We start from the raw sequence: 14,588 nt of genomic DNA on the forward strand, positions 1-14,588 counted from the left end.
TGGCCTGCACCATCCAGGAAACCCCAAAGCCTGTGCAACACAAATAGTTACAGACCACATCAGAGCACCACCCAACCACCTCTACAAGCCACTGAGGGAAGTTGTTGCTGGCCAGGGTTATGGCCAGTCCTACCAGCTGTCTGGATGTGGTAAATACTTCCCATTGATCTGCTTAGAGCAATCAAGACTCATCTATAAGAGAAGGGAGTAGTCAGCCCACATGGAGGGAATACCTCGAGTGCACAGCTTGGGAGATAGGGGAGGCTGTGCCACTGAACCCTACTATATTAGGCCATGCTACCAAGACACAGAGTCAAAGAAGCTCTACTTGCTATGTAGAAACAAACATAGGGAGGCTGCCAAAATGAAGAGAAAAAGAAATATGGCTCAAATGAAAGAACAAATCAAAACTCCAGAAAAAGAACTAAACAAAATGGAGATAAGCAATATATCAGATGCAGAGTTCAAAACATTGGTTATAAGGATGCTCAAGGAACTTAGTGGGTATTTCAATAGCATTAACAAAAAACAGGCCAAAATGAAGGATATATTAAGTGAAATAAAGAACATTTTACAGGGAGTCAACAGTGGAGTGGATGAAGCTGAGAATCAAATCAATGATTTGGAACATAAGGAAGAAAAAGACATCCAATCAGTACAGCAAGAAGAAAAAAGAATCCAAAATACAAGGATAGTGTAAGGAACCTCTAGAAAAACTTCAAGCATTCAACATTTGCATCACAGGGGTGCCAGAAGGAAAAGAGAAAGTGGAAGAAATTGGAAACCTATTGGAAAAGATAATAGAACTTCCCTGATTTGGTTAAGGAAATAGATATACAAGTCCAGGAAGCACAGAGAGTCCTAATCAAGATGGATGTAAATAGGACTATACCAAGACACATCATAATTAAAATGCCAAAGGTTAAAAATAAAGAGAATCTTAAAAGCAGCAAGAGAAAAGAAGTTATCTACAGGGGAGTTCCCATAAGACTGTCAGCTGATTTCTCAAAAGAAACTTTGCAGGCTAGAAGGGATTAACAAGAAGTATTCAAAGTCATGAAACTCAGGGACCTACAGCCAAGGTTGTTCTACCCAGCAAAGCTATTATTTAAAATTGAAGGGCAGATAAAGTGCTTCCCAAACAAGGTAAAGTGAAGGACTTCATCGTCACCAAGCCATTATTATAAGAAATGTTAAAGGGACTTGTTTAAAAAAAAGAAGATCAAAACTATGAACATTAAAATGGCAATAAATATATAACTATCAACAATTGAATCTATCAGACAAACTAAGCAAGCTAATCTTGTTCTTAGAGAGACAGAATCACAGATTTGGAGAACATTGGGATGGCGGTCAGTGAGGTGGGGGTCTGGAGCAATGGGGGAAAAGCTACAGGGATTAAGAATATGTACTTGTATTGATACACTTGTACTGGTAGATACAGAATAGGCAGAGGGGTGTTAAGAGCAAGTGTAGGAGACCTGGCTGGTGTAGTTCAGTGAATTAAGTGCCAGCCTGTGAACCAAACAGTTGTCTAGATTTGACTTCTAGTCAGGGCACACGCCTGGGTTGTAGGCCAGGCCTCCAGTAGTGGGTGTGTGGGACTCTTTCTCTCGCCCATCCTCTCTCTAAAAGTAAATAAAATCTTAAAAAAGAAAGAGCAAGTATAGGAAATGGAGTTGTCAAAAAACTTACATGCGTGATCCATGGACATGAACAAAGGAGGGGGGATCGCCAGAGGGAGTAGGGGAGCTGGGGGAAAGGGGGGAAAATTGGGACAACTGTGATAGCATAATCAATAAAAAGAAAAAATCTATATTAGATTCATAAAAGATAAGGGAATCACAGCACATAACTATGGAAAACTATCTGTTCACAAAAGGAAGGTAGCAAGAGAGGAAGTAAGGAGCAAGGGAAGTATAAAACAGCCAGAGAACAAGTAATAAGATGGCATTAATAAGCCCTTACCTAGCAATAATTACTATAAATGTAAACAGATTCGATTCTCCAATCAAAAGGCATAGAGCAACTTGATGGGTTAAAAAAAAACACAACAACCTAACTACATGCTGCCTATAGGAAACTCACTTTAGTTTTATGGACACATATTCTCCAAGGGAGGGAAAAGAACAAAGGTATTTTGTACAAGTGGCAACCAAAAGAAAGCAGAGAGAGCTATACTTAGACAAAATAGACTTTAAGTCAAAAACTGCAACAAGAGGCAAAAAGATTATTATATAATGATAACGATAAGGGGTCAATTCATCAAAAAGATATAAGAATCATGAATACATAAACACTCAATATCAGAGCAACTAAATATATTAAGCAAATAACAGATCTGAAGGGAGAAATATACAACAACACAATGATAGGAGACTTCAAAAAATGAGCAGAGGAACTGAATAGATGATTTATAAAGACATATGAATGGCATATAGGTCCATGAAAAGGTGTTCACCATCACTGATCATCAGGGAAATGCAAATCAAAACCACAATGAGATTTAACCCTACCTCTGTTAGAATAGTGATCATCAAAAAGATAAGAGACAAGTGTTGGGGAAGATGTGGAGAAGAGGAAACCCTTTCACACTGTTGGTAGGACTGTAAATTCGTGCAGCCACTATGGAAAACAATAAAGAAGTTCCTTAAAAAGTTAAAAATAGAACTAGCATATGATCCAGCGATCCTACTTCGGACTATATAGCTAAAGGAGATAAGACATACCTGCATGATTATTCAAAGTCCAGGACATGGTAACAACCTCAGTGTTTATTAATGAATAAATGAATGGATAAAGATGATGTGAGACACACACACACACACGATGGAATATTTTCCAGCCATGAAACAGAAGGACATCCTGTTATTTGTGGCAAAATAGATGGACCTTCAGGATTATGCTAAGTGAAATAAGTCAGAGAAATAAAATGCCATATGATATCATTTATATGTGAAATCTAAAAAAGCTAAACTCATAGAAAGCTGGAAAAAATTACTGTGTATCTTTTCAAATTTTCTGTACATTTATATGCATAAACATCTCTAAACATGCCTAAAGATGTAGTTTTGTTTTGTTGTAAATTAATAGGATAATAGTTTCATTTTAATCTGAGTTGTGCTTTTATCCCTTGAAGATATCCTGGAGATCTTTTGATATTAGATATAATTCATTTTTTAGAAAATAACTGCTTTGTATTTCATGTTACAGCTGCACTACCATTTTAAAATATATTATTTTTTGTATACTTAGGTTTATTCTAGTTTTTTACTTTTCAAATAATGCTTTTAAAAACCTGTTTACAAATGTATTTTTAGTCACATGAGTCAGTGTTTCTGTAGGATGGTTTCCTAGAAATGGAATTTCTAGGTCAAAGGTTCTGTACAATTAAAGCTTCATTAGGTTTTGTCAAATTACTTTTTACTGTGTATTAACTAACATTGAAAATTAAATGGTGAAATTGAATTTGCAAATAGCAAGATGATCTTTTTTAAGAAGCCACATGGCCACTTATAGAACACAGTAGAGTATTAATAAATAAATGACAAGAAATCATGTACACTTGAGTATGATCTGTGGGAATTTTATTGGATGTTGCTTGTACATATTAAGTTAGCAACAGATTATTGCAAAATCCTAATTACTAGAATATTTACAGGTAGTGGAATTTTTGAACTTTTGCTCCATGTCTTGTTCTGAACATAGAAGGGATGTGTCATGGGGACAGGCACGTGGCCTGCAGACCTGCGTTCACGTCTTCTGTCTTTGTGAGCAGAATAACTCTAGACAAATGTGAGGTGTGTCCAGGAGTATCCAGCCACGTAGTAAGAAAAATAGAGACATTTATTGAAGAAGATACAAGATACGAGAAACATTGTACACAGGACAATGATGCCTCAGTCCCCTTCAAGTAGGCACCTTGGAACCTCACACAGTTCTTCCAGTTGCCATCACCTGCTCCGTCATATTTTCCTGAATCTCACTGAGGGTCTGAAATCTCTTACTTTTCAAAGGTGATTTAGTTTTGGGAAAAGCCAGAATTTACAGTGCACCAAATCTGGTCTGTAGCAGGGCTGAGTCACCCAGATGATTTGATGTTTCACCAAAAACTGCGTGAGATGTGATGGATTGGTTGTGGTGGGTATAATCAGCCAGGTCGGTGTAGTTCAGGATCTTCATTTTACAGATGTGGAAATGTACTCAGTTTCACCTTCTTGTCATGAGGATACCCTGCCTTGGGATGAAACTCTTACTTGGAAGAGGATGGAACTCCTGGCTGAGTTTTTCTGTCTCATCTGGTTTCTAACAAAGACTCTCCTGGACTATTCTTTAGTTAGCTTCCTCTGAGTCCTCTTCTCTGCTAGGCCTCAGCTTTGGCCTACCATGTCCATGTCTGTCCATTCTGAGTTCAGTTTTAGCAACAACCCTGTTAAATCAGTTCCCATTTTGTCATAAAAGCTCCTTAGGAAAGGGACTGAACAGATTGCCTTATTCCTGTAGTTTCTAACATACTGTTTTGCACCTAAGCTTTGCACACAAATGAGTTTGTTAATTATAAATCCAGTTGACCAGTATTTACTGAGCATTTACTATGCACTGTGTACTAGATACTGTGCTAGACACCAATGCTAGGTGCTGGGACACAGGGATGAACAACACAGGCATGATCCTTGTCTCATGGAACTTACAGGCTTAAAACCCAAGTCTGTTTCTACTGTCTCAGTCATTATAGGAAAACCTCCCATTTGTTGTGTGCAGTGTAATATAGCTGGACAAAGTCTCTAAAACACTGTTCCTTTTCATTTTTCTATGGGTTAGGTTGTAGATAAGTAAACAAATCAGTTCTTTGCAGCGTAGCTGCTTCTCAAGGTAACTGTCAAGACTAGGCCTTGTTTGGTAGTGCATGAGCAGGGCCCAGTACAGGTGGGGCCTCCTTAAGCAGCTGACAGTACTGCAAGAACTTCCTAATAAGCCCACATGAATTTTGCATTGCCTTGTATGTCTAAGTAAGAGTCCTGATTGCTTGAATATACCTTGGAGTCTGGTGGCAATATGGCAAAGTGGTTAAGAATCTCAACACTGGAGCCAAAATGCTTGGGTTTGAATCCCTCGAAAGTGAACCACTATTGAGCTCTCTGATAATTAATAAGTTACTTCTCTGTGTTTTAGTTTCCTTATCTATCTATAAAATGGGAGTAATAACAATAATAATGCCTACTTGATAGTGTGGCTAAGAGGATTAAGTGAGAGGAATATATATATATATATATATATATATATATATATACATACATATATATATATAATGTATATGTTATATATAATTACATATACATATATACCAGATTTTTTGGGCTATAAGATGCACCCCCTCAAATTTGGGAGGAAAATATAACAGTGATCCTGCTCCTGCCTCCTGTGACCCCACTCCACCACCCCTCACCACACAGAGAGCCAGGTAAGCTACATTCAGACTATAAGACGCACCCCCTTTTCTTTCCAAATTGGGGAAGATGTGTCTTATAGTCCAAAAAATGTGGTGTGTGTATATATATAACTCAATTACCTCTTTAAAGGCTCTATCTCCAAATATAGTCATATTCTGAGGTATTGGGAGGTTAGGACTTTCAACATATGAATTTGCAGGGGTCACAATTCAGCCCATAGCAGTGATTTAAATAAACATAAAACAAACCTTCCTCATAAATTTTCTTAACTGTACGGTGGGAATTAGAAAACAATTACTTTTGTCTGTGTATGATTATTTTGAGGATTATACGAGATAGATTCAAGTCAGTTGTCTAGCATAACTGAGTCATATAATAGGCACCTTGCAATTGTTAAGTTTCTTCCTTTCCTGCTTTTTGGGAAGGAAGAGAAATTCTGAAACTGCTTGATAAAAAAGAAGGGATACAGACCTTACGTACTAAGGTGGTAGGGTGTGGGTATTTTAAGTGAGAGAGACTCTGGGGTATCTGGGAAGTAGGAGTAAGGTGGTGGGGGACAGGGTTTTTATTCACTGTGGAACATGGTATGAACAAGAAAGCCAAGGGGCCGAGATGGCCTGAGGGAGACTCAGAGGCAGGGCCTACTCTAAAACTCAGAAAGTCAGGAGAAGGACTTAGCCCCTGTGTGAGAGAACTTCAGCAATAGTGTTCTGAATTTTAGACTGAAAGGGATCATAATTCAATTCCTTTGTTTTGTGGAAGAGGAAACTAGCATCCAGAGTGGTTAAGTAACAGGCTAAAATCACATGCTTAGGCAATTGGCAGAGGACTTAATCAACTTTGAAAAATTATGTATGATTGGGAGCCGAAAAAGGTGGCAATTTGAGGCAAACGTCTGAATTCTATCAGACTATCAGAGCTAAAGCTGTATCTTACTCATTATTTTATCTCCAGTAACCAGGTAACTGTCTGGCATATAGAGTTCAATGTTTGTTAGGTTGATCCAAAATAAATAAATTTGCAGGGGACTTGTTCAACCATAAATGTAACATTTTTGACATATAAAATAATGTAATATATTTATGAAATATATGGAACATCTTTAGTATTATCCTGAAAATCAATATAAAAAATTATGTTAACACATGAGTTTCTGTGACTGAAAAGGTCAGTATTAGCAAACATATACTTAGGAATGCTCACAGAGTACTGGTTTGAGTGCAGAGTGTACAGTCAAACCTTGGAAAATGCAATATTCACTAAAGCTGAGCATATACTCAGCCTACAGTCAAGTAGTTACTCTTCTATGTATATATATCCAACAAGAACATGGGCATGTAAAGTCATGTTTTGTGGCTGCATTGTTTGAAAGGGCTAGTAACTAGAAACAGCCCAAATGTCCATCAGTAGTAGAATGAATCAATAAATTGTTGTATATTCACAGGGTGGATACAATATAGCAATCAGTAAACTACAACCTTATACAACATGTGGATGGATGAATCTCACAAACGTGAAGGGACCCAATCACAAAAGGGTGCCTACTGTATGGTTCCACTCAGATAAAGCTCCCAAAACAGGCAGAGTTCTATGGTGCCAGAATCAGGATACAAGTTACCTTTGAGGAGGTAGAAGAAGCTACTAAGGGGATTCAGAGGTGCTAGTAATGTTCTTTTTTCCTTGACTGAGCTGGACATTTATAATTTGCATACTTTTTTGTATTTATTTTTTGTACTTAAATTCTAAAAAGTTTAAAATATACAGAAGTGTATGTATTGAATTTTTATATATCATTGTTTAAGCTTAAAATTAGTAGCACATGGTTGTGTTAAATGAGGCTAAAACAGTTACCTTAGAATATATAGCTGCTTGAGTATGTTTACCTGCAACTATATCTGCCTCCAAAGAAAGACACCTCCACCCAGCCTTCCACATTTTTTTGTTCAGTATATTTCTTGTATTCTTACTTGCCATTTACATATGGAATTGTATTCTTAGCAAGCAAAATGGTACAGTATACAGCATATATTTCCTGTATTTAAATCTAAAGTTATTTTACATATAAAACTTCTAAGATATCAAAAAAAATTAAGCCTAGAACTATGCATATAACATCCCAATTTATCTTTTCTTCTGTTTCTTTCTATTTCATCTTCATTTCTTTCTATTTCTATCTTTGTCATCAACATCATTGTTGTCGCCCTCATAATATTATTCAGAATTGCTAAAAATATACACAATAGGTCTTAGGGAAAATGCAAACTGCTGGAATGTGGTTCTTTTCGCAGTACATTTTTCTTTCCAAAGTCAAAGGCCTTTGACTCTTGAGTATGCTCCCAGGGGTGTGCTAACCTCTCTCCCCCTCTTCCCCAAACTTCCTAATCTCATTTTTGGACTATGTAATTGTATTTGTCTTTTGTATACATAAATAAACTATTTAAAAATACATTTTCTTTGGTGGCTGATTAGTTTTACGCATTTGAATTGGATGATGATAAGAGGTCACAGGTCTTGTAATATCCCTCAAATTAGGAAATTACTTAGAGACCATACCTCTTTAACTAGATTCATTCTCAGCTTGGAAATAACTTAGCCTTCATTCTCCTGCACCCGTCTGTGAAGTGTTTTGAAGAATCTAGCTTAAAGGAATAAAATGTGAAAATTAGAGGTTTATTTTTCTTTAAAAATATAAACTGAGTGTTAGTATTTTTCAGACAATTAAGAGCTAACATCTAAGGGCTTTGGTTATAGTTCCTTTGCTGCTGATTAGGTATTCCTTGGTGGTGATTAGTGAATGTACAAATGCAATCATTTGGCAGGGCTTAATCACTCATGTGAGAGGAAAGTAAGTTACCCAGAAAGTGAAATTGAAGCTTGTATAACTTCCATTAACCTTATTGTTTTAATTGCAAAAAAAAAGAAACATTTTTGACTGAATTAGGAATATTGAGTCATATAAGATAAATTGTGGTTTAAAAGAAATAGAGAACCTGGGGAAATGTATAACCAAATTGCTACACTTTTTAAATTATAATATAAACATAAGATAATATGTTTATTATATTATCTGTGGTACAGGTAGCTTATGAATAATTGGCCTTTACCAACCAGGACAGATTTCCAGATTTCCCTCAGAGAGAGAGAGAGAAAGAGAGAGAGAGAACAAAGTGCTACTTAAGGAGGTGCCTCTCCTTTCTTTGTACGGGATGGCTGAGCACCCACAATTATAGCATGGGCAAGGGGGAGGAAGTATGTTTTTTCCCCAGGTTTAGTACTTTACTCAAGATTGAGAAGAGAGATATATGGCTATACCTTTTTACTTTCTACAGATCCTCTGAGGCAAGGGGAGAGTGGAATGCATCTATGTGGGCAAAAGTGTTTTTGTTTTTTATTTTGATGAGATGAATTACAGGGTCCGAGTCCTAAGAGTGAGGCCTGGGGAGTGGGTTTGAGCAACTTAGAACAGTGAGCTAGGGCGGTGTGTACGGGGAGGCCGGCTGGCTGCTCAGGTCAAGCATTGTAGGGGGCATGACTGAGGTACAGTGGTGGTTCTTCACGTATGAAGTTCAAAAGCTCGGCTTTGGAGGCTTTCCCAGAAGACCAGCTTCTTCTTGGAGATTATTTTATACTAATCAAATTCACAATTGCTAATATACAGTTGACCCTTGAACAAGACGGGTTTCAACTGGGTCCTCTTTTAAGTGGATTTTATTCAATAAGTATTATAAATGTATTTTCTTAATAATATTTTTTCTAGCGTACTTAATTGTAAAAATACAGCATGTAACAAATAACATACAAAATATGTGCTTACTGACTGTTATGTTATGTGTAAGTCTTGCAGCCAATGGTAGGTTATTAGTAGTTAAGATTCTGGGGAGTCAAAAGTTACATGTGGATTTTCGTCTGTGCAGGGATTGACATCCCTAACACCCTTGTTGTTCAAGGGTCAACTATGTAAGTCTGAATGCTGTACCTACTCCAGACTTCCAGCCAAGATTTCTGGGTCTTCACTTCTAGGGTGATGAACTGTCCCAGTTTTCCCGAACTGTGCTGGTGTTAGCACTAAAAGTCCTACATCCAGAAAACCCCTCAGTCTGGGGGAAACCCCTCGATCCCAGGGGCATGGTTGATCACTTTATTTTACTTCCCTGAGCCGGTAGCAGCTGCAGTGCGGGAGGAGGGGAAATGCAGTCATTGCTGCTGTGTACAGTCTGTTCCCCATAGCACGGGTGATAAATATCCACTCAGCCCTAGCATAGCCATACAACCCAGGAGGCAATTTCAGGGAGAAATGATGGTGCTGTATCTCAGGTGTGCCGAGATAGTTCTGATGATCTATTGCTACCTAACAAATGATCACAAAATTTAGAGGCTTAAGAAATGTTACTTTATCATCTTCCCCAGTTTATGTGGGTCAGGGATTTGAGAAACACTTAGCCGGTAGTTTTGGCTCCATCAGTACCATGATGGCTACAACTATAACAGCTGGGGACTGGTCAGACACCTCTCTGTGCATGTCATCTCAGGGCCTCTCCAGGGCAACTTTCTGCACGTGCTGCTTGAAGCTCTCTCATGGCGTGTTTGCCTCCAGGCAGTTTGATATTTACCTGACATTTCAGGGTTCCAGAGCAAGCATCCAGCCAACAAGTAGGTGACATCCATCCAGCCTTGAATGTCACCTCGGATATTATTGTATAACACTATTTTTACCACAGCACAGGATACAAGGGAGAGGGGCACAGACATAATTTCTCAATGGCTGGAATGTCAGTGGCACGTATTGGGATGGAGAGGTTATTGCAGTCATCATTTGCAATTCACCACAATTACCTTGGCTCTAAAATGCAGTTTTTCATTAATAAAAGTAGTGAAGTTATTAAAATACAATTTTTCCTCATGAATATTCATAAAGCAATTTTCATTTTGAATGAAGACAAAAAGATCAGCCTGTAAATGTTTCTTGAATTGTCCTCAAAACCCTTGCTCACCATTGTTTTACTGGACTGAATTTATCTATGTCTATCTCTCTGTCTATCTGATATATATACCCCCAAAATAAAGTCAACTGACCAAAAGTTGTAGTAACAGTCTTAGAAGATGTGTGTGGTATGTCCATGCACATAAGCACCCTGGGGAGGGAAGCCTGGAAAGGAAGGAGTAATGGGGAGGAGAGAAGAACATCAGTGGCACAGGATGACTCGGGTTGTAGGGAGGTGTTCACTGCAGAAAGAACTCTGATGACTTTGATGGCTGGAGGGGGAACTAAAGGACAAGGACAGTAGCAGTCATTTAGAAGTGAAGGGAAGTACAAAAGGTTTGTCTGCAAAAAGTACAGCCATTGTTAATATAATGAGAACAGTTTGTACCACGTCAATGTAACCTGGCAGCCAGAGAGTGGACTGGAACGTGCATACGTGAATGTTGATGCCTTCACTGTACTAGTCAGTGGGGGCAGTAGATACTGATGAGTGAGCATGTGTACTGTGTGGCCATCACATTCAAAATGACTGAGGGAGAAGAGCAACAAGTCTGCATCAAATTTTGCATTAAGCTTGAACATTCCTCTACTGGAAACTGTTTGGATGATTCAGAAGGCTGCAGCTATGGGCAACTGGTGGTTGGCAGCTTTATCACGACAATGTGTCCTCTTGTGCAGAGTTTTTTTGTGAAACATCAAATCACCCAGGTGACTCAGGTCCCTACAGCCCACATTTGGTGCCCTGCAACTTCTGGCTTTTCCCAAAACTAAAATCACCTTTGAAAGGGAAGAGATTTCATACCATCAATGAGATTCAGGAAAATGCGACAGGGCAGCTGATGGCGACTGGGAGAGCTGTGTGAGGTCCCAAGATGCCTACTTCGAAGGGGACTGAGGCATCACTGTTCAATATACAATGTTTCTTATATCTTGTATCTTCTTCAATAAATGTCTCTACTTTTCATATTACATGGCTGCATACCTTCTGGACAGATGTTGTACATATTGCAGCCCTTGAGTATGATCATCTGGTTTAAAATGTGGGTACTAATGTTCTGGCCCAACTGGCTTAACCTGTGTCTTGCTATTGTGATGATTAAGACCCATGAGTTATTCTTTTTGATAGTTTCTAGCTTCTTACTGCCAGGTAATAGAAATTGGGATTTTTACAAAAACGACAGTGTGGGTGGATCTGGAGAACATTATGCTAAGTGAAAAAAGCCAGTCAGAGAAAGACAAATACCATATGATTTCATTCAAATATGGAATCTAATAAGCAAACTGAATGAACAAGCAAAATAGAGAGACTCATAGAGAGCAGGCTGAGAGCTCTAGGGGTGGTGTTACAGGTGGAGGGAGTGAGCAAAATAGTAAAAGGAATCATGGACATGGATAACAGTGTGATGATTGCAGTGGGAAGGGGAGTATAAGGAGGACAAATGGCAATGGAAAAAATACAATAAATTTTTAAAACAATGTAAAGAAATAAACAGTGTGACTTGAACATAAAAATGGGGAATGTGCTGACAGCATTGTTTTATTAGCAAGCTTTCAGGAAGGCATGCTGCAAATCTTAATTTAAACTGATTTTTTTGGCTTGCTATATATTTAATATTCAAGTTTTATGATTCTTATTTGAGTTCTATTGCTTTGTCCTAAACTCATTATTTTGTTGAGAAAAATGTCAAAAATAAAAAAAGATAGGATAGCAGAATGATTATAATTCTAAGCCATAACTTGTTTAAAAAGATATTTCATGTGTTTGATTTGTAGGAGTACTGTGATACGGTCCAGTTAGACTCTGGGATAGATTACCGGAAGAGGGAACTTCCTGCTGCAGGAAAACTCTACTACCTGTAAGTTTGTTCTTTTTTAAATTTTAATTTCCTGAATTTACTATGGAATAGTAACTGGGAAAGGATGAAAAAAATAAGCAGGGTAATTATTAGATCATGAAAGGCTAGTTTTGAAACTTGTGATTTTTAAAATACAAAATAATATTAACTTCTTTAAACTGCATTTTTTGCCACCCACATTTGCATGATTTATAATGTGTGATTGGATGAAACCCTAATTAGCTTTTTGGGGAGGAGTGATGACAGATGGTTAGAAAGTAATGAGTATGCTCTTATAAGACATTCTAGTAATAAGAAAATATCTTTATTGTGCTAAAGTGATTAATTATTTGTAGACATATTCTGACAAATGTTCCATTTCTGTTCCCTGAAAATAGTTGGTTTATTTTGTCAGACAATCTGTTTGTATTTATCATTGTTGATTGACTTCCATACATAACTATGTAAATTTTATATACACAAGTACAACTGGATACATTTTGTCTTTTAAGGGCTAAAACTTTCCTGAGTGGACCAATTTATAAATAATACATGTCTTCAGCACATGCAGTAGATGCTGAAAAACACATATAGTTTGTAAAATGTATGTTTTAGAAGCTGAAAAGGAAGAGTGCTTCACAGATGCACACTGTTGTGTTGCGTGTGCCGCCAGTGCTGGGCACATCGTAGGTTCCCAGCAAATAGGTCAAAGGCAGCAATTTTCAACCTTTTTCGTCTCATGGCACACATAAACTAATTACTAAAATTCTGCAGCACACCAAAAAAAATTTTCTTTTTTGCTGATCTGACAAAAGTATAGGTATAGTTTTGATTCATTCACACCCGATGGCTATTGTTATATTGGTTGTTCTCATTTTTTTACTTGACAGTCCAAGGGAGAAGAGGTCAGTGCCTTAAAACCTGAGTTGGGTGTCTCATGTTTTAAAAGCTCCAGCAGCACACCAGTTGGAAAGTGCTGGTCTAAGGGCTAATTGTGATTGAACTCTAAGGCATGTTTCTGCTAATTTAAATTTTGATGACAATGAGTATGTGAGAGGTTCAGAAAAGTTCTTGTCTCTGCCACCTTGTAAGCAGAAGCACTTTACTGTTTTTGAAGCAGAAATTAGCTAGAAAAATCACATAATTAAAATTGCATACTTTACAGTGTACCAAGGGAACTATTTCAGTTTATTATTCAGATTCTGATGATTATTTATAGGAGGTTCTTCATCTGCCCTTAAGTACTTTGTCTTTAAAGTACTTTATAATTTTAAAAAAACCCTTATAGCACTTTTTTTTGCTTTAACTTAGACTCGCCCCCCCAACCCCCAGTTTCTTTTATGTTTGTGTTTTCTGGACTTTTTATTCTTTTGATATTCGCAGACTCTTCTGATTCTCAGCTACTTATTTCTTGATATTCCAGATGTATAGTACTTAGAAATTAATTTATTATTATTATTTTCTTTATTTTTCAAAGAAGGTAATCCTCGTTCCCTGCTTTCTCACCAAGTGTATCCATGTGTGGAAGAAGTCAAACATTTTTCTAATGGGAAGCTCCCTAAGTAAAGATGGTAGTCCGGGTCTAAAGCATGGTATTTGTTTCCTAGTGCTAGGGAGGTCTCAGTGGATTTACACGAGGTGGACAGGCTGCTTTTGCTTGGAGCATAAACATTTTCTCTTCGACCTGCCTTTGTTACCCCTTCCTCTTCCCCATAAAAGTAATACAGTTCTAACACGAGATTCAGGCTATGCTTAAAACATGTACTGGAAGAAAACAAACTCGAACAACATCTGAGTCCATGAAACGAGAATCTACGAAGGACTCCATGAAACCCCGGAACAGCTTTCTTAAAATATATATAAATTCATTTAATCCTCACGGAAGGTAGATTTGGTCACAAATTTAATGTCAAAAGGGCTTTCACCATAGTCTGGTCACCGAGAAGAGAGAGCCTGGGGGCACACCTCAGTCAAAAGGGTAAGGCAGATATGTGTCCCTACGGAGAATTGGGAATTAAAATAAATCCTCTCAGAAGTGTGAGAATAATACTAGATACCAGGACAGGGTGCTAGGGATATAATTCATTGTTTTATATGGACCCTTGGATAGAAAAGAATTTCTTTTATGATGGAGTGGATGAAAATTTCGTGTTTATATATTAAATTGTGATTTAATTAGATTTCCTTTTATCTTGTTCTTACAGGAAAACATTAGTTTTCCCCCATAACAGATTTTAATGTGCCATGCTATATATTTCCCCATTAATACATGTGTTTATTACCTTCTGCTTAAACATCTGGAGTTGGTTCCTGAACATGCAA

General features: G+C 37.6%; 1 protein-coding gene across 1 annotated transcript in view; it reads left to right on the top strand.

The window, feature by feature from the left end:
• The window catches only part of AFG1L (AFG1 like ATPase), a 198,852-nt gene that overhangs the window by 120,236 nt on the left and 64,028 nt on the right, over positions 1-14,588 (top strand). Inside the window, exon 8 of the mRNA XM_045844090.1 lies at positions 12,205-12,287. Within this exon, the coding sequence (XP_045700046.1) occupies positions 12,205-12,287 (83 nt within the window). The remainder of the gene's footprint in view (positions 1-12,204; positions 12,288-14,588) is intronic.

Source organism: Phyllostomus hastatus, unplaced genomic scaffold (genome assembly GCF_019186645.2).
Source record: "Phyllostomus hastatus isolate PE091 unplaced genomic scaffold, TTU_PhHast_1.1 phas_contig_40, whole genome shotgun sequence".
NCBI classification, from domain to species: Eukaryota; Metazoa; Chordata; class Mammalia; order Chiroptera; family Phyllostomidae; genus Phyllostomus; species Phyllostomus hastatus.